This window comes from Malaclemys terrapin, chromosome 1, assembly GCF_027887155.1.
Source record: "Malaclemys terrapin pileata isolate rMalTer1 chromosome 1, rMalTer1.hap1, whole genome shotgun sequence".
Classification (NCBI taxonomy): domain Eukaryota; kingdom Metazoa; phylum Chordata; order Testudines; family Emydidae; genus Malaclemys; species Malaclemys terrapin.
Genome location: NC_071505.1, coordinates 147,068,854 through 147,095,442, shown reverse-complemented (window position 1 = coordinate 147,095,442; position 26,589 = coordinate 147,068,854). Strand labels below are relative to the sequence as shown.

Sequence of the window (26,589 nt, the reverse complement as noted above, 5' to 3'; positions counted from 1 at the left end):
TCCCCCCTTGGTCTGCTTTTCTCAGGACTAAACATGCCCATTTTTTAACCTTTCCTCGTGTATCAGGTTTTTCTAAACCTTTGATCATTTTTGTTTCTTTCCTCACCAGTGCCAAGTAGATGGAGGAAAGTTACCTCCTGTGTCTTACAGACGATACTCCTGTTAATACACCCCAGAATGATATTAGCCTTTTTTACAACTGCATCACATTGTTGACTCATCTTCAATTTGTGATCCACTATAACCCACAGATCCTTTTCAGCAGTATTACCACTTAGCAAGTTATTTCCGATTTTGTAGCTGTGAGTTTGATTTTTCCTTCCTAAGTTAATATTTTGCACTTGTCTTTAAAGAATTGGTCTGAAATCAACAAAAAGAAAAATCAATAATTTGTCACGGTTGTTTTGAATTCTAATCCTGTCCTCCAAAGTGCTTGCAACCCCTCCTAACTTGATCTCATCTGCAAATAATATAAGTAGGGCCCTCCCAATTTCACGGCCATGAAAAACACACCATGGACCGTAAAATAAGCCGTTCCCCATGAAAGCCGATGTCCCCTTGTTCCTAGGAGCACCCCAGCAAAGGGGGCTCTAGCTCCGGCTAGGCAGGGGAGGGACAGGACTTGTCCATCACCTGCACAGCTGTTCTGGGGAGGGAGAGACCAGACCCACCTCCAGGTGCCTCCCCCTGCTGCAGACACTCCCTGGGACTGGACAGCAGCTCCAGAGGTTCCTGCAGCTGGAGGAGGCTTGTGGAGTTGTGTCCGATCTTCCCTGTGCTGCTGAGAGTGCCCCAGCAAAGGAGGCTCCTAGCTCCGGTTGGGCAGGGGAGGGACAGTTCAGCTCTGAAGGCAGCACAGAAGTGAGGGTGGCAATCCCATGACCCCCCTACAACAGGTTTGTGGAACCCCCCCCCCAGAATCCTCTTTTGAGTCGGGACCCCCACATTTACAACACTGTGAAATTTCAGATTTAAACATCTGAAAACATGAAATTTACCACTTTTCAAATCCTGTGGCCGTGAAATTGACCATAATGGACCATGAATTTGGTACGGCCCTAAGTATAAGCGTACTCTCAGATGCATTATCTAAGTCATTAATGAAAATATTTAATAGTACCAGACCCAAATCTGATCCCTGTGAAACCCCTCGTGAGATAAGCCCTGCCATTTTGACAACGAACCATGAATAATTACTCTTTGAGTTTGGTCTTTCAACCAGTTGTGCACCCACCTTATAGTAATTTTATCTAGACCACATTTCCCTAGTTTGCTTATGAGGGCAGAATTCCGTCCAATCCTAGGGTGGCATGGCCACCTTTTTTTTGGTTCACTGCTCTGGCCACCCTGCGCCCTGGTGTTTTTTGTTTGTTTGTTTTGCCGATGACTTTCAGTGCACCACTGTAGGGGACGGCGGCGCAGAGGAGGGGAGCGCCCTGCTGGGAGCAGACTGCACACTCTGTCTGCACCAGCCGGTGCCAGGGCTGCAGCAAGCCCGGCAGCCCGCGTCCTTCCCTCCCTCTCTCTCCATTTGCTTGGCAACATTTCCTCTCCCAGAAAACTGGCCATAAGATTTTTGGCATATTCATTCAGACATGCACAGATATATATTATGCACAGTCCACAGTAATGCCCCTTCCTCCATAATGGCAAGCTAACCACTATTCACATCCTAGAATGAGGACCTCTCCATGAGAGAAGTAAAAGAAACATTTTCAGTGCCTTCTTGTCTGATACCAGTCACAGATATGATAGCACCAATTTTCTTCCAAATGAGAATAAAGAAGGTTGATATATAACTGTCAGCCAGTTTAGAAAGAGGTTTTATGCTTTGGCAGAAATTTGTGAGCATCCTGTCAGTGAGTAAATGGCACACAAAAAATAGGCTAAGATTGTGAGATGTAAATTAGACCTGTAGACCGTCGGAGCACATAATAAGTTAGGTGCTGTAGGATCTTTTTTAATGACAGGAATTATGCCAGCAAAGGGCAATATTCTGACCTGAAAAGCTTCACTATAAATGTACGTATTTGATGCTTTATTGTTTTTGAAACATATGCATGATTTATGTAAACAAGAAGAATTTAGTTAAAGAAAAAGAGGAGCTGAGTTGAAATGTCTGTGACAGGAATAGTGTTTTGTACAATTGTTCCCTTTATTTGTTCATTCTTCTAGGCACCAAAATCTTATTTTTCTCATGAAATGAAAACGATTTCCCAGTTTATAATTTTGATATCTTCTTCTTTGACTGTGAACTCTGTAGCATTATTTCTTTTTAAGTTGGACAACAGGGCTAAGCTGGAAATGTTAGTCAGAATATAATTATGAGTGGGCAGCAATAGAATCTTGCTGGATTAGTAGAATCTCAGTATCAAAGTTAACTCTCCCTTCTCCTATACCTTTTGTTGCAGCCTAATGAAAGCTCATCAGTGAGTGCTGTCAGAGGTCAGATCCTTTCTTTTCTTCTCCCTCTTCCTCCTTGCCTTCCTCTTCAAAACATAAAAACACATTATAGCACCTTTCATTCCAGGATCTCAAAGCACTTCCCAACATTAACATTCTCGACAACTTTTTAGTTAGACCCTAGTAAACTTGAGACCACCCATTCTTGTCACTCTTGCAGTCACCAGGCTTTACTTTGTGCCCCACCATGGACTGCAGCAGCTGTTCCAGATGCACTTCTTGGGAATAGGCCACCTCTTGTCTCAGACCTCTGGCTGAATGCTAGAGGTCAGGTACCTTTTTACCCTGTTCCGCCTCTTAGGATGAGTCTTCACTAGGAAAAAAGGTGTGTTTTTACCTTGTGTTAGTTAACATGTGGGACTTAACATGAGGTAAAATCCTAGGGAAGACAAAGCAGTTTGTAGTTTTCACACATGTTGGCAGTTAAAGTAAAGACTATGATGGAGCACAGAGTTTACCTTGACCTGCTAACTTGTTTTAAAACTACAATTGCCTTGTCTTCATGAGGGTAAAACACACTTTTTTTACAGTGAAGAAAAGGCCTTAAAGTCCAGAAGATTTTCTTTATCTCCAGGAGCAGCCCATTGTGGTTAAAGAAAGTGGTATTTATTAGAAAATGATACTTTTATTCAGAATCGCATCAGAGCTAATCTAGGTTCTGGGAAACAGGCTTCCTAGATGGAGTATCATCTTGAAGTTTCTGTTAATTTAAACAAGGAATGTCTTACATTCATAGACTGTCTGATTTCTCTCTCTTTTCCTCTCTCAGCATCTATGATGGGGTATCCAAAGCCCACACTGGGCAGCTTGGGGGCAATGAGCTAATGTGGGTTCAGGTGGCTCCACCCAGTCACACATGTGGTAGATGTCAGGATTGGAGGGAGGCACTTAAGAGGGAAACCCTGGCTTACTTGATGGTAGACCAGGGAGAAGAGCAGATCTTCAGCTCTCAGTCCCTAGAGAGAGGGCTGACTGAAGGCAGGAGCTCCACAGATGGCTGCTGCCTGAAGGAAGGGAGGGATAGATGTATTCCTTTCTATTATTTATTCATTCAGTTTAAGGCCACAGCCCAACAAGCTCTCTCTGAAGGAAGAGAGCCTCAACCCAGCTTTGAGATGATTCATTTGTGTAATTTCCCCATCAGACCACTGCAGTGCTGGAGCAATCGTTGGCAGAGGGTACCAGGCAGGGCTACGCCACTCCTGACCCCTTCACAGCATCTCAAAGTCAATCTGACACTGTTCTCTGACAGAGAAGCTCTCCTTCCCTTTGTGTCTCTTTCTTGCCTCATCCTCCTGAGAGTCTTTGAATTAAAGCTCCATTCTTCTCATCACCATTCCAGACAAGAGGTCATTCTTTACGTTAGCACACAGAAATATTCTCCATTTCCATACTTTCGAGTATGTTTAGTTAGGTTCCTGTCTGGCAGTATCCCATGAAAGCAAACATTTCTAGATGGACAGTCTCTTATTTCCAATTTATTCTCATGTAACCCATAGAACTTCAAAGGAAAATTTTGAATCTGGCTAAGTGTTAGGTGAAGAGAGACAACACTTGTACATATAATGTTTAGAGAAACTGGATTTACATGTCGCTATGTTTTCACCCCCAGAGCTGGCTTGACAAGTTAGATCAGAGGTCGGCAACCTCTGGCTTGCAGCTCGCCAGGGTTGGGCCGGGCCAGTTTGTTTACCTGCCGCGTCCACAGTTTCGTCCAATCGTGGCTCCCACTGGCCGCGGTTCTCTGCTCCAGGCCAATGGGGGCGGCGGGAAGCTGCGGCCAGCACATCCCTCAGCCGGCGCCACTTCCCGCAGCCCCCATTGGCCTGGAGCGGTGAACCGTGGCCAGTGGGAGCCGCAATCGGCCAAACCTGAGTCCCCCAGAGTCGCCTCGGAGTCTCCTGTCAGATGGGGGGAGGGGCTGCCATGCACCTCCTCCCTCCTCTGGCGCAGCTGCCACCTCAGCCTGTCTCCGGCGCTGCTCTCTTGTAGCCGTTTGCAGCGGCAGCCAGCGAGGGAGCACAGCGTGGAGCTGTAGGGGGTAGCCGCCTGCTGCCCAGAGCAGGCAGGGACGCTCGGGGGGAGGTGTGCGGGTGTGGCAGGCAGGACTGGGGAATGCTCTGGGGGAGGCACATGGGGGCGGCAGTGGGAGAGACCCGGCCCCGAACATTGGTGGAGCCAGGACCCCAGGGCCCTGAATTTGCTGGAGCCTGGGTACAATGGGCCCATACAAATCGCTGCCCCTGTCAGCATGTGTCAGAAAAGTCTTAACATAAGGTTAAAATACAATGTAAGATGCTCAAGGCCAGGGTTCCCTAACATGGGTCAGCTGACTCGAGTCCCACTAATCCTGGGTTTACACTGCAATGTAGACATACCCCTAATAGAACCAGGATAGAATTAGAACCAAACTTCAGTCGCTAGTCAACATTCCTCCACCCCACCCCCAAGCAAATGGCTTAACAAATGATCTCTGTATACAGTGAGACAGCAGCCAACAATTATTAATTCTCCAGGCTTAGGCATTTTGGCAGCAAATAAACTGATGACAAAGGGTGGATAAACAAAGAACTGAAGATTAGCGCATAAAATCTATTCCTGCTACTGCATCCTAGTTATTCCCTTCTTGGTAATTAATTCTTTAATGCAATCACCTGGCAGAAATTAAATTCTGTATGGCATGTAGAGGATTAATGTTAGACAGTTTTATAAAAGAAGAGTGCTGTTAGAATTGGCTGACTACTGCAGAAACAGTGTTTGCAAACATATGTTCATATTTTGAATGGCTGTTGCATGTGACCACATTTATGCCCCTTTTTATTCACTATTTGCAAATGGGATCTTTGCCTGTGAGTATCTGTGCAATGGCTGTTCTTCATGCAAATAGCTATACTGGCCTGCTAACCAGGGCATGTGTGCAAACAAGAATATTCACTATTCGTTATAAGTTATCCATGCACAGAACAGAAGCAATACCATGGAACTTAGATGACCAAATTGTTGCACCCAAACTCTTTGGCAAATAACTATGAACAATAAATAGATGGCAACAGAGAGTCTTGTGGCACCTTTAAGACTAACAGAGGGATTGGAGCATAAGCTTTCGTGGGTGAATACTCACTTCGTCAGACGCATGTGCATCTGACGAAGTGAGTATTCACCCACGGAAGCTTATGCTCCAATCCCTCTGTTAGGGCTGGTCTACACAGGGGGGGAGGGGAATCGATCCAAGATACGCAAATAGCGTAGCTGAAGTCGAAGTATCTTGGATTGAATTACCTGGGGTCCAGACGGCGCGGGATCGATGGCCGCGGCTCCCCCGTCGACTGCGCTACCGCCGCTCGCTCTGGTGGAGTTCCGGAGTCGACAGTGAGCGCGTTTGGGGATCGATATATCGCGTCTTAATGAGACGCGATATATCGATCCCGGATAAATCGATTGCTACCCGCCGATACGGCGGGTAGTGAAGACGTACCCTATGTCTTAAAGGTGCCACAGGACTCTCTGTTGCTTTTTACAGATCCAGACTAACATGGCTACCCCTCTGATAATAAATACATAATTTACCTGTAGTATTGTTAAATAATTCGCTAATAGCTTCAGTTCTTTTCCCAGAGAATGGTTCAGAAATAGCTTGTGTTTAGTTTAGGCAGAGATGGCAGCCTGAGAACAGATCAATGAAAAATTCTGAAGATGAAAATTGTCCTATGGAGGACAGTATTTCCAGGACTTTCAGTATTTCAAGGATGAAATATGCCTACAAGTCTCCAGAGGTCTGTAGGGTATTCTCCTGTGGATGAGCAAGGCTACAATCTTCATTGTTCCATTGTTACATGTTTCAGTCACAATGTAGCCCAATGAATATATCAGGATAACAGCAAAAAGTGGCACTACAATCTACTATCACTGTGCCATATGTCACAGAAGAGCATCTGGAAGTGATCTGGGAAAAAATGAGTTTAACAAAGATATCTACCTATAACATCTTTCAGATTTCACACAGTCTGTTCACAAAAGCAGGTAGGCAGTAATGAGTCCTTTTATTTCTAAACTTATTTTTTCATTTCTTAAAATTATTAATGATTTTTTAAATATGGACACATGTATAATAGAGCTGTTTTGGACCTGAAGTGCTGAAATTTAAATTCAATAAAAACTCTGCCCATTTTCTGCACTCCAAATACGCCCCACCAAAATACATATGTTTTTGTAGGTCTTGCAGCGATTTGCACGGACTTTCATGGCAAAGTTGATGGTGAGAGGGCCAATGCTGAATGGAGGAACAGTTGTCATTCCACTGTGTCTCCCTGGCCTATGTCTTGCATGGAGTGGGGATTCACTCGAGGGCAGGTGCTGTTTCATCACTGTCCTCCCTTGAGGGCTCTGTGATTACCGCAGTGGTACATTAAGTTAGTGCATTCCTCAACCATCCTGGCTTGGGCCTGTGTAGGTCACTGGTGAGCTCATTAGGCAGAAGGGAGGTGGTTAGCATTTTACACCTCTGTCACCCTCAGTTGGTGAACTTGCTGCACTGGACCCTTTTATCTCAGCCAAGGTCTCCACAGGCAGAAACTGGTGCAGACCCTTATATCTGGCCCAGTATGTTCATTGACTGTTCATAGCCTCAGGGCTGTTCTAGATACACTGGCTCATAATCACACCCAAGGAGCAAGTACACTGATTGGAAATCACAAGAGTGCGGTGTCCTCCAACCATGCCCCTTTCTACTGCCAGAGGCCAGGGAGGTAGTGCTGTTCAGCCACACCAGTCCTATGCCAGCCCAGAGTTCCTCCGTCCCAAGGGAATTCTCATCTGCCCATTTAGGGGAGCTTTACAGCTCCTTTGCACTCCCAGAACAAAACAGGCCATAGCATGAGCCAGAATCTGGCCCATGGCATAAAGGGTATGCTCATGAGAACTTTTTTCAGAGTGGTAGCCGTGTTAGTCTGTATCAGCAAGAACGAGGAGTCCTTGTGGCATCTTAGACCTTGTTAGTCTCTAAGGTGCCACATGAGAACTGTTTATATAAAACTAAAAGCCCTCGTTGTATAAACTAACAAGGTTTGGTGCACTTTTTACTACCAGACCTGTAAGCTAGTCATTTTCCTCTCTGGAGCCCCATGCTGGCAAGGCTTGGGATTCCTCTACAGGCAGCCCATTATATCCATCCAGGAAAATACTTTGTATTGCTCAACGGTATCCCTTCCAGCTGCACAACGGATGATGCTGAAGAGTTCTGAAGTGTCCTGTTCAATCACACAGACCTGGTAAGGCAGTGGTTGTAGTGTAGGTCCTTATGTGTAGAGAGGTGTAAAGTGATGGGTAATAGAGGGGATTTTCTGTGCTCTATTAACAACACTGAGGATCATTTACGATAAAAAGGAAAACTACCTTTGCTAGCTCAGAGAACGGCTTTTCAGTATTGCAGGTTTTTCCAATAAACCTTGCCTTCCACAAAGAAAATGTCCTACCTTGAGGTCTTGAATCCTGAGACCAGCGATGGAAGTAATGTTCCTGTGGTTTCTTCAGATGATCTCTACGGGCAGGTCTACATAAAAGTGACCAAATTCATCTCTGGTATAACTTCAGTGGAGTTACACCAGGGTTGAATTTGACTCTGTCTCAAATATTTGCTGATAAAAATAGACAAAGTTCATGTGACCATTACAGGACATTACTTGTATTCCATACACAAAGCTACCTAAATGGGTAGATGAAACTGAGTGACAAAGATCTTACCTGTAGCACAAACCTGAGCTGGTTTGGAAAATAAACGCTGGCTTTGTATTCTTTGTTTCTTTTCTTGAGGCACATGCTTCTTCTTAGCCACTTAAGTATCTAAATCTATCAAGTTCTTTGTGACTCCTTAAGCATCTCACCGATTCGAACCTTTGAGATGCCTGACATTTCATCGGATTCTCCCATCCTCCCATCCAGTGAAATTCTCCTTTTTGCAGATCAAGGGCCAAACCCTATTCTTAGGCACCTCTCTTTCCCCATTCATTGTATAGGAACCATGGGTGCCTAACTCTGGCTTTGTGGATCCCATTGTTGTTCCCGTGATTTTCAACATGCCTAAAAGTTAGGCATTGCAAAGTTCAGCACCAAAATGCCTAAGTCTTTTTATGGTTCTGGGCCCAACTGCCAACAAAAAATTAAACTGTGGAAAAACAAGCAGTTTTTATCTGGGACATACTATATTGTACTGTGATGCCACATCATATAGCACCTATACTGTAGGACAGCTACCTGAAGGACATAGTGAAATTGTACATTATGACCTATACGGTTTTTTGAACCCACAGAGGAGAAATTAGTGACATCCAATTTGTTTCCTTCTTCACAGGCAATCCCTTTTGAGATGATTCTGTGGCACATTAATTCCTACCATTAACATTTTATTTTCAATAGACCTCATTTACTTTTAGATCATACGTTACTGAAATCGGGGCAGTTAAATCTGCATAAAACTAGAGGAATAGTGTTGAATCTGGCCACCTATCTGCATTACTCTTTGAGATCATATTATGTCAAGTTAATTTTCAAACTGTACTATAGAAAACTCCCTTTCAACTGTAATATTGCTTTCCCTTTTAGCATATAATTCATACTCTTTCATATAATGCAGTGAGATATCTCCCTTCAAACTGTAATTTAAATTTCCTTCTGAAGAATTCTCTAACGTTCACCTTGTACCATAATAACATACAAGGAATTCCTTTTCAAATACAATTATGTACTTTTCTCTTCCATCTGAACATGCTAGGTTATGTCTTGCTGATTCCCCACAGTCTTTCAGTAACAATGTAGCAATAATGCCATATATCTGAAGCTGCATCAGCATATGCGTGGGGTCATTGAAATCAAGTTTAACTTAAAATTGTATTTGATTAGCAGACTAGAACAGTGTAAAATATAGAGGTATGGAATTTTTTTAACCATCACTCAATTTCCCATCACACTCTAATGTGGCTCTTCTAAATTTCATCAAGTTCAATTCTTGAAGAAATTTCTGTGAGCAGTAATGGGTCAGATTTCAAAATTATAATCACTGGACTTCCTAAAATCTGATTTATGCTGTGAGAAAGAACCAGCCTTGTTTATACCGGATGGGATTTTCAGAGACCTATTGGAGCTAGGCTCACAACTTCCATGGATTTTTAGTGGAATGTGGGCACTTAACTCCTTTAGGCCCCGAATACAAATTGAGTCTAAGAAGCATATTATGAGAGAGGGGAAAGTCTATTAAAGTTTGACGTATTAAGTAAAATCACAAGCCTAGAGAATTGTTATCCATTCTATAGAAAACACAGGAAAAGGGTCTTTGAAATACTGTTGACGCTTCTGTAGAGTTTGACTCATTTTACTCTGATACATTCCTCACACTTCCCTAAGATCCCCTTGGAGATAATGAGCTATCATGCCAAAACTCCTTTATGCAAACTAAAGTTTGAAGACAGAAAGCTGTGCGTTATGGTGCAGCTGTGTTAGGAGCTCAGGACATAGTGCAACCTTCTAAGATCTGTGGATTCTGGGGGCTGAATGCTCTGTTTTTTTTGTGGCAGAGAACTTCATACCCCCTGTTTTCCCCACCTCCAACTTCAGCAGAATCATTTGAAGAAAACTTGGGGCTTACCACATTTTAGTCAACTTTCAGCTAAGCAGGTCAAATTATATTCCATAGTGTAGAACATCCTATTAACTAATTAGATAATTATAGGTGGAGCTGGTAGCACTGCCAGCTATAAAGGTTGTCCAACGCTTCCCATTATAAGACGCAAATTTCAATTGCTTTTAACTTTGCTAAACTTTAACTGTTTGGGCTGAAATTTTCCATTCTGGGTGTGTGCCTCAGTCCAGCTGTTTCCAAGAATGAAGCTAGAGAAAAATATATTGTCTTGCCCATGTTCAAAAATTCTTGAGACCTTTTCTTTGGGAAACTCTAGAGCCCCCATGCTTTGAAGTAGAAATTTGGCAGGGATGTGGCCTTTGTGTCAGGAATGTGCCTTTTGCCAGCCCTGTGAAAATCTGCCCGAATTTGGCCAAGTTATATTTTTTTGAAAAATTGCAGTTTGCACATACTCAGACTTGCAAGAGCTTAACAGCTAAATTCATAAAAGATTCTTTCCTCACTGAGCGTGCTCCATCCTGTCACAGCTCCTGTGTGTGACTGGACTGCTCATGCACCATCCTCACAAAACAGGGCTGCAGGATTGAGGCTGGACTTTCCTTGTAATGGCTGCTCTGGGATGGGATGGGGATGGGCACTGGAACTGAGAGAAAGGAAACTGTCTCTCCTGTGTTATCAGTGACCATCTGGCTGACTCCCAGATAGTGAGGAGGAGGAAGCCGTCTGATTTGAATGCAAGACCGAGGGGAAGGAAAGGAATAGATTGGGATAAGGACCCTGATAAGACTTGGACTGGAAGTTGGGGGAGAGTAATTGTGACTGGAAGTTGGAGGGGGGAAACTGAGCTTGGCTGGGCAAGGAGACTGGGATAGAGAACTGGCTGTGATTAATTGGACCAGAAGGCTGAGACTGGGAGCTGTAGAGAGGGAAAGACTGGGAGTAGGAACCAGTGAGGAAATGGGGGCACAACTGGGAGCTAGTTTGCTGGGGGGACACTGAGATTGGCCAACGAGTTAGGGGAGAGCCTGGGACTGGCTGAACAAGGAAACTGGGACTAGGAAGCAGTGCAGGGTGGAGTACAGGGACAAATGGGAGGAGAGACAAATCTGACAAGTGGTGTGCGGGGGCAGAACTAGGACTGACTGGGCCAAGATACTGAGACGAGGAGTCCAGGGGTGGAGGCGGGTGACTGAGGTTGGATGAGGAGCACTAGGAGGGAGATTGGGACTGGGAACTAGTGCCTGGGAAGAGGGGAGATACAGAGTGGGCCAGCAGCTGGGAGCAGGGTACTGAGCCTGGCTGAGCAAGGAGACTGGGACTGGGATGAGAAGCCTCAGGAGTGGAGAGTGGGACTGGGATAAGGAGCCAGATGAGAGGAAGAGACAGGACTCAGACAGGGACAGGCTGGAGGGGACAGAGTAGAAGTGGTCAAGTTTGGGGAAAATGGACGGAAGAGAAAATGCTTTTTTGGTGAATTTACTATTTGCTGACAAAATTTTGCCCAACTCCACTCACTTCTGCAGCTGAAGTCAGGGGGAGCCATGCTTGAATATATAAAGTTCTATATAATTCTACTCTGAAAAACCAAGTACACCCAAAATTATTGAATACTTTTGACCTTAATCTCTCTCTGCCTCACCATCTGTAAAATGGGGATAATACTACCTCCTTGTCTCACAGGGGTATTGTGACAATAAATGAATTAATATTTGTGATGCACACAGATTCTATAATGTTGAGCATACAGAAAAGCCTATGAGGATATTAATAATTCTGTCTTCAGATGAGGGTTTGAATAGTATGCAGTAAATAAGACCTGGGGCCACACACTGAACAATGAGGAGAAAACAAAATATTGAATAGTTTGTTTACTAAATGAACATGGTACAGCCTGTGCACTGAGTGAGGCAGGAGTCCTTTGGGGAAAATTGTTTGTGACAATTAATATATGTTAATTAAAAGCTGTATGTTAGGGGGCTGAATTGAGGTGGCACAGACAATCTTAATTCTGGCATTTCCTAACTTTTGAGTGCTTGACTCTGCAACCTTTATAGTGTTTTTTTAAATTAGTATGTTTGTGTAATATTGAAATAACCTTATCTTGGTATTTTAAAATTTATCATTTTCTTAGATATTGTGAAACTTTGGTACTGAGAGAAGTAATGGAATGTGAGGTTTTTATACAAAATTTTGAGATAAGAACAGCCATTCTGGGTCAGATCAAGGGTCCATCTATCCCAGTATCCTTTCTTCTGACAGTGGCCAATGCCAGGTGCTTCAGAGGGAATGAACAGAACATGTAATCATCAACTGATCCATCCCCTGCAGCTGTCAGGTTTCCCTTCCCACTCTGAACTCTGGGGTACAGATGTGGGGACCCACATGAAAGACCCCCTAAGCTTATTTCTACCAGCTTAGGTTAAAAACTTCCCCCAGGCATAAATCCTTTCTTTGTCCTTGGATGGTATTGCTGCCACCGCCAAGTGATTTAGACAAAAATTCAGGAAAGGGGTCACTTGGAGTCCCTAGTTCCCCAAAATATTCCCCCAAGCCCCTTAACCCCCTTTCCTGGGGAGGCTTGAGAATAATGTGAGTACCGACCAGACTCTTTGTCTCTAGGACACTGAAAATCAATCAGGTTCTTAAAGAAAGAACTTTATTTAAAGAAAAAGTAAAAGAATCACACCTGCAAAAATCAGGATGGAAGGTAATTTTACAGGGTAATAAAAAGATTTAAAACACAGAGGATTCCCCTCTAGGCTCAGCTTCAAAGTTACAAAAAACAGGAATAAAACTCCCTCTTAGCATAGGGAAAATTCACAAGCTAAAACAAAAGATAATCTAACGCATTTCCTTGCCCTTACTTACAATTTTTGTAACCTTAGATGGTTCATTTCAGGTATGTTTTCAGGAGATGTTTTTTCCTGCCTGGTCTCTCTCTCTCTCTGTCCAGAGAGGGAACAACAAAGAGAGCACCAACAACTCCCCCCCCCTCCAGATTTGAAAGTATCTTCTTTCCTTATTGGTCCTTTTCGTCAGGTGCCAACCAGGTTATTTGAGCTTCTTAACCCCTTACAGGTAAAGATTCAGTACAGCTGCTCAGGAGGGATTTTATGCTCCCCTTAGCTGTATGTTTATGACAACAGCCCATTCCTAGCATCTGGCAAATACAGGCTAGGGATACTTCAGAGCATGGTTTTGCATGATCTGATTATAAAGATATAAATAATCTAAGATCTAAATAAAGGCAGATGGTCCAGTTCTGTTACATATATGGGAGACAAGGTGGGTGAGGTAATATCTTTTATTGAACCAATTTCTGTTGGTGAAAGAAACAAGCTTCCCAGTTTATACAGAGTTCTTCTTCAGGTCTGGGAAAGCTACTTATATGGGCATGATACATATTGGTATTGTTGTGAATGACAAATATCATGCATATTTGCATAGTTCTACATTTTTGTTGTGTTTATTGTTTACATAAGTTACAGTGCAAATTGCAAACAATATATCTGAATGATCTGCAGACCAAGAATCATTCACCACCAAAAAACAAAAAAAAAATCAAGACTGGTTTTAAATAACATGTCAATTTAAAAATGTTGTGATTTGCTTATTCACAAATAGGGAACAAAGGTGGGATTTCACAAATCAGTTATTCGTTGTGAATTATTCATTCAGCTCTAGTGCTCCACTGTAAGATTCAGCTACAGGAATTGCCAGTTCTATTTTTATTTTAAAATGGTCAGCATTCTTTTGCACTTAAGTACCTCCATCACAATACTTTCAAGATTGTGTATTTGAATTCAGATCCTTACATTGCAGGAGAAAAATTGCATTCAGCAATTGATCTCCTATTCTTATTAGATAGACTTTCATGTGTAAGTTAGGGAAAGAGTATGTTACCTTAAAATGATATATGCTGTAGTCCACCAATAAAATGAATACATGTAATATAAATAGAATGGAGTATAAAGAGAATATAATACAACACTCAGAGATACTATGGCCTGTTTTTTAATGTCCCCAAAGAATGACATTTAGGCATATGCTACATTGCATCTGCATATCTGGCAGTTAGATGTCTATCTGCAATAATTTGCTCTTACAGTAAACTCCACCCATAATTAGTTACACTTACATTTTTATGGGAGGAAAAAAGGAAGGATGGTTTTCAAAATCATGCTGTATATGCTTATAAGATGCAATACAAAAGCTGACCTTAAGCATTACCGCCCATAACTTAAGTGTCTATATATGTAGGTCAAGAGAAGACGTAGGAACCCAGGGTCTCCAATATGTATAACTAGCATGTACAGTAACATCCCATCTAGAAACAGTGGGTCAGATTTTCCTCTTGCCTATCAGTGAAGTCAGTGGAGTTACACCATTGTGAACTGATGTGAGGGAAGACTCAGCCCAGAAGGCTTCAGTTGTACACACCTCTTTATATTTATAAAACATTTACACTGCTAAGGAAATGGTAAGTCGTTCCCACAAATCTATACTGTACTTACAGAACAAATATGCAGTTCTGTGGGAAGTTTCATCTTAAATTGTTCTCAAGTATCACCATTTACCTCCCTTGCATTCTGAATATTGGAAGCTGCCTCTTTACCTTGGACCTTGTCGTTCTTTTTGCAGATCATGTAAACGGGCACTGTACAAGCCCAACCTCCCAAACTTGCAGCTCTGGAAAACGGCTCTCTAGCGCAGATGTTACAAAATCAAATCGCCGAGGGCCTGGGAGGCCCCCATTTAGAAAAGCACAGTCTGCGGCTTGCATGGAGATTTCCCTTCCAGTCACAACAGAAGGTGAGTGCCAATGAGCGTTTCCATTAGGTGTGTGTTAGTTTCACTTTTCCACAAGATGTGAAAGCAAACTGGTTACACGCTATTTAGCATGATCCCTGTCCTAGTTACTTCTCTAAACTGCTGTCTTCATTTAATTGTTTAGAATTAGAATGATCCTTGTGTTTTAGTGTTGTTACTAACCAGCCAGCCTGCTGCTGACTTTTGTGCTACCTAGAGATGCGGTATACCAAACTTCCTGAAACTCTCACAGTCCTTCCATCTTCTTTTTGAGCCTGGAAGCTTTGCTCCAGAAAAATGATTGTTCATCAGAATTTATGTACAGTAATTCTGACAGCCAGTGACCTCAAAAGCTTAGAATACACCTCTACCCCGATATAACGCTGTCTTCGGGAGCCCAAAAATCTTACCACGTTATAGGTGAAACTGCATTATATCGAACTTGCTTTGATCTGCCGGAGTGCGCAGCCCTGCCCCCCCGGAGCACTGCTTTACCGCGTTCTATCCGAATTTGTGTTATATCGGGTCGCGTTATTTTGGGGTAGAGGTATATTCTGATCCCTGTTTATTCACGAGTAATAGTCTGAAAAATGAGAACTATATTTATAAGACTGAGAGTTTAACCTTTGCTCACTCATTGTATTATTCTTTGGTATTAAATATAATTAAGGGCTGTAAATTCTGCAATTCCCTGGCCATGGGATTTACCCCTTGCTGGAGAATTGTGGTTCAGAATCAAAACTTCGTTTAAAATAATTTGTTTTGAGCACTTATGTTTGTGAATACAGCCTCCAAATTTTGAACTAAGTATAAGCCATGCAGTGTTGTCTACCTGAGTGTTCAGACACATTCAAATCACAGTTCTGAGGAGTGTAAACTGTCCCATTCATGTCAGTGGGTTAAGTGCGAAACTTCAAATATGCCCATTTAAATGTCAGCATTGCTAACTATTTCGGTGCCCATCATTTTAACAGAAGCATCCAGCTAATGTGTTTTTCCCATAACCTCAAAACACCTCCTGTGCTTTGTGAGATGCTGTCACTCCCAATTATCCCTCACCCACCAAGCCTGCAACTTCCCCCACACCCTCCACAGCTTGTACAATGCAACAATGTGTTGTCCGTACAAAATGCTTTGGCAGTCAGCAACTGAAAAAAATGTAATAGCAAAATAAACAGTACAGGGGCTCTTCTACTTTAGTCTTATTCATTTTAATATTTCACTTATTACAAATTCAATTTTTAACTTAAGTGAGGCTGCCACACAATTTCCAATCTGCTTAAGTAACGACACTTCCCAGGGCTACCCTCTGGGCCATAGCACTCCCTGGTCTCTGCAGTGCTGCAGTCCCACCAGCGACATGCCCCTTCTGCCTCCAGCATCACCTCCAGTATGCCCGCCACACCATGGCTTGCAAGGAGATCATTGGAAGATGGCCTTTTGCCTGTGTTCAGCAATGCCTGCACCAGGATAATTCTCCCAGAGTCAGAATGAGAGCTCTTAGAGCCCCTTTACCCAGCCCCAGTCCTTTCACCCGTTGTAGGGGGGACAGTGCGAGAGTGATGATCTCACCCATAGAGCCTGTTGATGCACCTTTTAAATACAAACTGTAGAAAATACCTTTGTTCCCAGATGTAAAAAGATCCCTCTACATACAGGAAATGGATAGAACATCAGAGCCCCCTTCATTAATATTTCTGATAGCTAGATCTTCAGAGTTTATTAATTAGGATGTGATCAAATAGAGGAATCACTGCTGATCCTTTTCTCCATGACTGTTTGAGATCACACCACAGCAAGACAGAAGAGATCACTGTAGGATCTACTGAAGCTGACAGTATGGAAATGAACTCATGAATCATGTCATTATCCCATTAAATTATCCCATGAACCATTATCCCAAGATGGTGACCTGCTAGGGATTAGAGTGCAAGTCCCAAACTCATGGGCTGGCGGGAGGCAAGTTGGTGGACGTAGCACACTGTGCAGAGAAAGCACGCTGCATTCTTCTCGAGGAACTCCATCCAGCTGATTTAAGGGGCAACACTGATCACTTCCCAAGGAACTACATTTAGAGAAAAATGTAATGTGATGTAGAGTCACTGAAGGGGGAACCCAGAAATCCTGATCTCTAAAAAACCCCATGAAATCACACTACAGTCTCTCCACAGCACATAGAAAAAGTGTGATCTTCCAGTTCCCTGTCAAAGGAAATAACTCGTTCAAAGAATATACCCTTTATAAGCTCAAATGTAAATACAGACTAATAGATAGTTCAGGAGTGAGTACAGTACCAAGATAGCCTTAGAGAGCTCTAATGAAGTCATTGTAAATGGCTTATGAATAACAGCAGACTTCACTCATGAATTAACCTGGGTGTTCTCTTCAGGTTAGTTATGGCTAATAATAATTAATATTATAATAATATAATATATATTATAATAATTAATTAATATGGAGTTCATAGGTAGCACTTTTTATCTGTAGATCTCAAAGCACTTTGCAGAGATGGTAAAAGTTTTAAAACTTTCCACAGGTAATGATTTAGCTTTCTCTTGTCACTGAAAGGGTAGTCTAGCTTTCCTGAATGTCAGCAAAAGAATACTTAAAGGTATCAGTGATGTCAGTGAAATGGTACTGCACCTCTCACTAATGTCACTGAATTGACTTTAACAACCTATTTTCTGTCACAGTTAACAGCAGAATAGTTGGTCAGGGTATAGTCTATTAATATGTAATATGATGTGTGTTTATATATGTATATATATATACACACACACACACACATGCGTACAAGCTAGAGTATATATACACTAAAAAAGAACAGCCTTCTTGTACTTTACATTCTCATATTAATAATGGGATGTAATTTTTTTTATAAGAATCCTTATTTTGAAATAAATCTAGGATGTTATTTCCATTTAACTAGGTTAAACATTTAACAGATTGCTACTGTGTTAGCTCTTCTGAGTTTCAGTTTAGTAATTGATCTGCATCAAATGACTGGCATGTAAGAATTCTTCCACAGACATTGTTTTGGCATATTTTTATTCATCTCAGTAGTGTTTTGTATTAAATACTACTGCCAAAAGTGATGTGAGCCCTGTGAGGGTCGTAGCTTAAAAAAAAAAAAGACTTTGCAAAGAAAATGCTGAGAATACATTTTCTGTCCAGATGAGCTCATTACATTTCAGACATTGATCAAAATAGAGGCTCCCTTTGGCCATGCCATTAAAAAGCTTTGCTAAGATTTTCACAACTGGATGTCAATCTTTCATCCACTATTTAGGAATTTATGCCACAATAAACAGCACATGTAATTTGGAGGAATTGACTGCCTGTGCTCTGAAGAGGTGAGCACACACGAATAAAATATAGATTTTGTTCACTTGATACTTCACAAAAAGAGAAATGGGCTAGATTCACAGAGGAACCTAGGCGCTGCGACACTGAGCATTACCATGCCAAACTTTTAGGTGCCTAGAAAATCAGTGAGATTTACAAAGCCTGGGTTAGGCACTCAGGCTCCCCATACAATGAGTAGGGAGAGATGGGCACATTAGAATGGGATTCACAAAAGCCAGCATGATAGGCAACTTTCTCCCTAAGATAGCCCATAGGATGTGCTAAGCTGAGGGATGTGTGCTAAGCCCTGCCCCTCTTGGAGAACTAACTCCAGGCTGCTGCCTGTAGGGACCCTATCCACTAGGTAAAGTCTGAGCATACCTACCAGATCAGGCCCTGTAGATGAGTTATCCTGAGGAGCGCCTGTCTTCACCCAGCGTGTGAATCACACTGGAGCTTAGGCAGCCAACCTCCAAGTATGAGTCCACATGCTCAGAGGCAGAAACTTAGGGAACTTCTACTTCAAAAATGTAGGCACCAAGCGAGTTTAGGTACCAGGGCTCGGCGGTAGCTGAATGGGGATTTTGTGAATCTCACCGCGACCTGATTCTGGGATTTAGGTGCCTAAAGTGACATTTAGGCACCTACATCCTTTTGTGAATCTAGCCTGTGGTATTTCCAAATCAGAATGGAGACATTTGGTAGTATTTTATTTATTCCAGTATCATTAGCTTTAGTAGAACATCAGTGGGTCCTTACAGATGACTATCTAAATAACTTAAGCAATTTTCAGAAGTAATAAATATACTACCATGGTAAAGTTGGGTGATTCTTACTTATATGTAATTTGGTGCTTTAAGGAAACCCCTACTGCACTAATAGTATCTGTTGTTTTAATTTCTCCTTCCAGTTCCTGCTGTTTCTCCCATATGATCATTGATTTGATGAAAAAGATAATCAAGTTCTGTGACTAACCACACGAAATATGTTAAAACAATAAATCAACCAGTTCTTCCCACATTACATTACAATAATAACCATGATCTGACCTTTTAACACAATGAAAAAATAGTCTGTATATTTCCAGCAGTTTCTTTCATGTTTTTCATGTGAACGTATGTAGGAGTGTATTTTTTCCCCCAGCTAGCACTTTGAAAATATCTTGCTAACACTTGCCTCTTTATTTAAGAAGAACTGGCGTGGGGTAAGGGATTCCTTATCTAGAAAAACATTTTTCATGAACCTCCCTGTTAAGTAGCCTGGCATGTGAGAGAGGGAAGAAAGTTGTTCTTTCTTATTCCTCTAGCTGTTTCAAACTCTTCAGTTTCATAAAGAATTGTAGGCTTTTACAGATTCTTTAAAAAAACACAACTCAAAATTAAAATATCTTGTAGTGACAGAGCAATGGTGACTATGACTTGATCTTTATAATTATTGCATTAAAATCTCTCTCCCTTGCCTTCTTGTCTAACTAAAAAGAACTGGTTTGAAAACTTTAAAATAAAACTCTTTTCAGACATAAGTAGAGTTTTTTTAAAGCCTCTTTTGGCTCAGAATAGAGTCAAAAGCGGATGCCTTTTCAAATATTGCTTATGGTTAGTATTTCAGCTTCAGAGCCTGTTTTTCCAAAATAATAATGAATAGATCTGATAGTTTTGTAATGATGATAATCCTTGTCAATATTTGTTACTGGACATCTGATACAGTATTTCTGATACACCCTTCATGACATTAAAATTTCTCAGTTAAAATTTGACAAGTTTTTCCAATGTACCTTTTGACTTATCAGTTTTCAGAAATGTGATATTTTCATAGCTGCAACAATAAACTTGCTAGTTGAACCTTTGATACCTGGTTCTAACAAGACAAGTATGAGGAGAATCTTGCAGGCTGTTAATAGCCTATTATTAATTCTGAATAATCATGCTCTCACACACTTTTGATAACCCTGTTTCCTGCTTGTGTTAATTAAACTATTACTTATTTGCACTGTATCAGAAACTATTGGTATAGCAAAGCCAAATTCCATTGCTGCACTTAATTTTCTAATTCAATCCTTTTAACAGTTACTGAGACTCTTTGAATTTAAAAATCATGTATTTTAAATAAAACCAAACATCCTTTCTCATGTTATAAATGACACCTAGGATTATTGAAAATTACAGAATTTTTAAAACCTAATGCACATTTCACAACTTATACTGTTGATGTTGTTTCATCATTTATGGGTGTAGACACCTTTTTCATTTCTCTGATTGGACATTGAAACTAGACTAGTGAGTTTCAGGCATTGTCTGGGATGAAAACACTAAAAGAGAACATTTGTTGTTTTTTAAACATTGTTTTTGAAGTTACACAAGCATCAGAAAATGTTGCTATTGATCTAATTTTTATAAAAGCTTATTTTGATAAAATCTAAATTTGTGTCCAAATTTGACCTAGCAGTTTGCCTTTAAATACCAACAGCTATATAAAAATCCAAGGACACAGATTCTCCCTTCCCCTTATGAAAAGCAGCAAGATGGGACACTTTGTAAAGAAATGTTTTCATATTGTTTCATTGTTGCATAAAGCAAAATGTGGTTTGCCGCAAACTTGGTAGATCTTCCGGCAGGCCAGAGCCACCCGCCCAGAGAGTCTCTAGCCCTGCTCCACTGCTGAGTTCCAGCTATCGCCACGCTTTGATTGCAGCAACTCGTGGGAACTCGAGAGTGCTCACAAAAAAAAGTCAGTATAGGTTGGGGTTGTATTCACCTTTTCACATATCTTCTGTGGAGATGATGTGCATTCCCACCTGGCCTACCTTGAGTCCTTCCCCTGCACAGATCCCAGAGGGTACAGAGAATCCTTCACAGAGTCTGAGGGACAGTACTGCAGAGCCATCCCAGTCCATTTGGAAGAGGGGAGATCTGAACCTGAATATTGGTCTCTGTGGGGATGAACTGGGTCAAGTGTGTGTGCTGTTTCTGTACATGAAAGACAACATGCACTTTCAGTCTCAATTTTTTTTTACTTTAGATTAAGGAAAACACTGACATTAAAGAACAAAAGTAAGGTTGCCATGGGCGAGCTCTCTGTGTCTCCTCTGTAATAGACTAGAAGCAACTCTAAGAAATGCCTTTGGAGATTTGTCAATAACTACTGTCTTTAAACCTTCATGACTTTCTGATCACACAGCCACTTCTTGTTCTCTGAAAGGTTCTGTCTAGAGAGGGCTGTTAGCTAATGGGGTGGAGCTGCCATTGTCTGACTGTAGGACTGTTAACTCTATCAGCATCAATGTACTGTCAGTAGCATTCTGGGTAACTTCAGAAAATGACATGCCTCCTTGGTTTTGTGTAGCTGTCTTCTGTTCCTCCTAATCTTTGTGTGTTTATGACAAGACCGTGGGGGCAGATGGTATACCTGTTACTTTGGCCGGTTGCCAGCCACTTTGTATTTGAAATCTTACATTTTCTCCCACTTGCAGTGGAATAAGTGGCATTCTTGTTGTAGTATTTCTTCTGCTCTAGTTTTCTGCTGTGTGGTGTTTTTTTACTACTTCAGGATTACTTGTCTTTGGCTGAAAAGGCTTGTTAGATGTTAATACTAAGATTTTTTTCCTTCTACCTCTAACTCTCTCAACAGATTATTGTAATAAGGCATTGTGAGGTGTTTACTTCCCCAACAGTGCTAAATAGAGATTGCTTTAATCTGCCTCTGCTTATGTGCTATTTGTGATAATCCTTTTAATTTTACATCTTAAGGCTTTGACATGGTATACTTGAACTGACACATCAGTGAGAGTTGCCAAAATGAACCATTTATGAATTGTGTAATTAACTCATCTGGAAACCACAAGCAGGGACAATGAATTTTCATTTCTATAGGCCCAATAAAAAGTTTTTAAGGATAAAAACTTATTTTGGCCATCAATCTAGACTTACTCAAGTTTTTGTAAGTTTGAGTTACTTTGTGTTTCTTGTCTGAATTTATCAGATTTTCTTTTGGAAATAGCTAGTATTTGAATCAGATATGCTCCAAACTCCTTCTGCATCTAGGGTGACCAGATGTCCCGATTTTATACAGACAGTCCCAATTTTTGGGTCTTTTTCTTATATAGGCTCCTATTACCCCCCTCCCACCTCTGTTCCGATTTTTCACATTTGCTGTCTGGTCACCCTATCTGCATCTCCTCCTTTCGTTATTTATAGGCACTCCTGATAGCATGACCATTATAAGAAGCTCCTTACATGCCCTGTATTTTACATTTAACAAATATTTTGAAATTCCATGATAATTTCCTGCAGTTGCTTTGGGTCATGGTGTCTGTTATATGGCTTCCAAAAGTTTAGGGCTGTCTCCATCTTGACCAATTTCTGCCCATAAACGTATTTGTGAAACCACTCACAACCGCAAAAAATGCTGGTGTTTCCTTTTCAATTTGAGCTTAATTCTGTTGTGTTTTAGTTAGCATTTTGGAAGCACGCGACATGGGGCAATCTTCTTGAAACAGGAGTCTCCAATTTGTAGGAGTTTGCATCAACTGAGATATTAGGCTCTCTGTTAATGTACAAATATTGTAGTACCAGTCCTTCTGGCAGATTATGAATGGCACGTGATCCAGTAGGCAACCTCTGAGAACACCTACCAGATTGGGTCCCATGGATGAGAACAGCATTCCTCTGCCTGTCTTCCACCGGTCTGTGGATTGCTCTGGGGATTAGGTGAGAGGTGGGCATCTGAACACCTAGAGCAGGGGTAGGCAACCTATGGCACGCGTGCCAAAGGCAGCACGCAAGCTGATTTTCAGTGCCACTCACACTGCCCAGGTCTTGGCCACCGGTCCGGGGGGCTCTGCATTTTAATTTAATTTTAAATGAAGCTTCTTAAACATTTTAAAAACCTTATTTACTTTACATAGAACAATAGTTTAGTTATATATTATAGACTTAGACAAAGAGACCTTCTAAAAACCTTAAAATGTATGACTGGCACGCGAAACTTTAAATGAGAGTGAATAAATGAAGACTCGGCACAGCACTGCTGAAAGGTTGCCGACCCCTGACCTAGAGGGAGGCAGCAGTGCATGTCCTCAGAGGCAAAAATGTAGGTGTTGAGTGAGTTTGGGCACCTACAGAGCTAGGCAGCAGCTGAGCGGGAGTTCTGTGGATGCCATTTATTTTGTAATTGTTTCACTTGCTAGCAATTAATTATACAAGGCAGAAATTGTTTTCCAATATCTGAAGTAATTTGTGAAACATACAGTTCGAGGATCCTCAGTGTCTCTACAGCTCTGGTTAGCCTGGCTTGTGGAGCAATATGTAGAACCCTGCAAATCTGCAGATATCTGCTTTATATCTGCAGCTATCTGCATCCACGGATGTGGATATCCGCAGACCATATATGCGGATCGCGGATTGGATGTGGATAGAAATTTGGTATCTGCACAGTGTTCTAGCAATAAGCACACAGCTGGGGAGAATCTATTTAGAAGTGTTTGCATTTTTTATGATAATGTTATGCAAGTATAGCCATTCCAAATGTTTTTAAAATGCAAAACATTTCAAAGTTACATACCTAAAATAGTTAGTAACAAACAAATATGCAGGTAGGGAACCCAGCAGAGCCAAAATTGAATTTTAAAATGCTCTAGGTTGCATGCTTCAAGAAACAAAATGAGATATTTTGATTCCCCTATAAAGGAACAGGGAACTTTGTTTTCTGAAGCACCCTTTATATTCTCCTTGCCCTGAAGCAGTTTTACGTGGAGAACTTACCACAAATCATTCCTGACATATAAATTGCATCATGCATAAATAGAAAGTGCTTCAGAACAAGGATATTTTAGGACTCTGATAAGCAGTTTCAGTCTCTTATATAAGCTCTAAAGAGTTTGATATCTTTGAATTAAAGATGGGCCCAGATCTCAACAGCCCACACACTGGGAGTTTTTGAAATCCAAATTCAACTCAAATTCATAGTAATTTGAATGTGAAAACACTTCAATTGTGTAAGTAGAGGCAAGTGATTCATACAGTAGAACGTGGGCATCTTTGCAAATTAAATACGTGAGGATTTCTGATGGAGAACGTAGCTCATGCAGAGAAAATGTTTAGCTCTGTCTGTCTTCATATCAAGTGGGATTTTTGCTTTCCCAGTTCCTGGTTATTTTTAAAATAGACTGAACCAAAACCCAGGCCTGACCCTACCCACACACAGGTGATATCATGCTAAAGATACAAATGTTCTGCCTTCAGTCTGTATCTTCTGAGAAGGCCTGATTCTCCATCATGTCACACCAGTTTTATTTCCATAAACTCTAATGATTTCAGTAGAGTTACACAAGCATTCAACTTGTGTAACCTGGTGGCAAATAAGGTGCAGAATCTCTGTACAAACTACTGAACAGTTAGTCTGTGAGGGCCTGGTGACCACCTCACAAGATTTGGCCCTACATTAGTGAATAAAATTGCTCTGATTTAGGAGATACTCCACCAGTAATGTGTTCACATACTTACCAATACAACTGAAAGTCTGAAGTAAGGAAATTGTCTGAGTCTATTCATAGGAGGGCACTCACTATAAATTCCCAGTTAATTTTCCAGTGGTACTTGTTTGTGCTTAAAACAACTCTTGCTGCTTTCTAGTGAATTGCTTTAACATGCAATGTAGCTTTAGCGTGGCACCAGTAAAATGTGTTTAGAGATGTTTCTTTATCCAGATTTATGTGCAGCATTCTTAAGTGTTTCAATACCCTGTGGTGTCAGTTCCTATCCTTTTGCTCCTCTGTGTTGCTGAAGCATTGCCATCAATTATTTGATTCAGTCTCTGTCTGTGTGATGATAACATATGTGAAGTAATGTTTAAAGATTAATTTTAGGACTGTTTGTTTATATTGACTATCAGAGTTTTGTATTACTACAAACGAACTAGTAATACTCAGGAAAAACATTTGAATATTTGCATTGGCTTCCATGAAATCAGATGTTTGGTGCTTGGAATTTACAGAAGTGCCTACATGAGGAGCCTAAAAATTATTTTCAACTCTGTAACTTTGCTTCCAAAATATCCTGATTTTTTATACCGAATATTGGCTTTATTCTTTGACAGACTTTATAAGCAGATCTATGGTATACACTCGATTCACTAATTTAAAACTGCACACTACAAACATCTATAAATGAACACAAAGTGTATTGATTGGAAGGCTCTCTGATGGTGAATGTATACGTTACAGTGCAAAGGTTCATCTTAGTCACTGGTATTTTTCTCTCATTCTTCATAACAAGTAATACTTTTGCTTTCACAATTCCTGACTATAAAAATGAAGGATTTTATGCTTCCTCATTAGTGTTTATTCCATTATTTTGACATAATCATGACACCTCCATGGAAGAGATGATTTATAGGGGTATATTCCTCTTTCAAAGCCCTTGCAGAAGTTAATGAGAACAGAAAGGAGAATATTTCCCTTTAGGTGCATAAGTCAGCAGCATACACATTTTCATTATCATTCTTGTGTTTTTTAAGACTGCATGGGGAAGTGAGGAAACTGTGGTGTTATTTTCATGAAGCCAAAGAAAATAGAAACCATTATTCATTTTAAGACTGCTCCATAAAGGTTGCAAGTTTGGGTTTTATTTCTGTAAATTAAAGCATGGGAAATGTTTCATTTGAATTGCCTTTTTAATATTCCAAAAAATATAACTCAAACTTTCTTTTAAAGTCACCAGCTCACTGCAGTGGGACCACTGTGTCAGGCAAGAAAACTGCCCTAGGACTGTAACTGCTCGGGGCTGCTTTCATATAAATGTCATGATGATGGTTGGCTCAATTGTTCTTGTCCTTTTGCAATGCATGCATTTTTGTGGCAGTAGGTTACATTTCCAGACGGGCAATGCTTCAGCAATTACATGGAGTCAGTACATTCTCACACGACGAGCGTCACTATGCCGCTTACACATGGATGGACAAAGGTAAGGCTTGATAACACCACCTTCATTTTTATCTTAACATGTTAGTTGAAGTATCCTGTATTTTTCTGTTGCAGTGAGATGGGCAACGGTTAGAGGTTCCACGTTCAGGTGAAGTCAGATATAAGACGCTGATTTTATTTGTCAGAAATGTTTCGCCACAAACTAACTATTGCTAAAAATTAGAACAGTAGAAGTAATGTTATAATGTTATAAAACAGCAATTGATTCATGTAGGTCAAGCCATGTCTGAATAACCCAATCCATATATAGGGCAGAACATTGAGGAGACAGGAGAGTTATTTTTAGGTGGGCAGAGGTAGCCCGATTGGCTTATTACTTCCTTCGCTGAAGCTCAGAATTTATGATTAGTCATTTAGATGGCAC

At 41.1% G+C, this 26,589-nt stretch overlaps 1 protein-coding gene across 7 annotated transcripts in view; it reads left to right on the top strand.

Moving 5' to 3' along the window:
- Window positions 1-26,589, top strand: part of STXBP5L (syntaxin binding protein 5L) — a 410,492-nt gene that overhangs the window by 361,111 nt on the left and 22,792 nt on the right. For 5 of the 7 annotated variants that reach the window (XM_054042916.1, XM_054042898.1, XM_054042907.1 and 2 more), the window contains 2 exons: window positions 14,735-14,905; window positions 26,104-26,205. In XM_054042916.1, coding sequence (XP_053898891.1) covers window positions 14,735-14,905; window positions 26,104-26,205 — 273 coding nt within the window. The remainder of the gene's footprint in view (window positions 1-14,734; window positions 14,906-26,103; window positions 26,206-26,589) is intronic. The other 2 variants (XM_054042932.1, XM_054042924.1) reach the window with 1 other exon arrangement.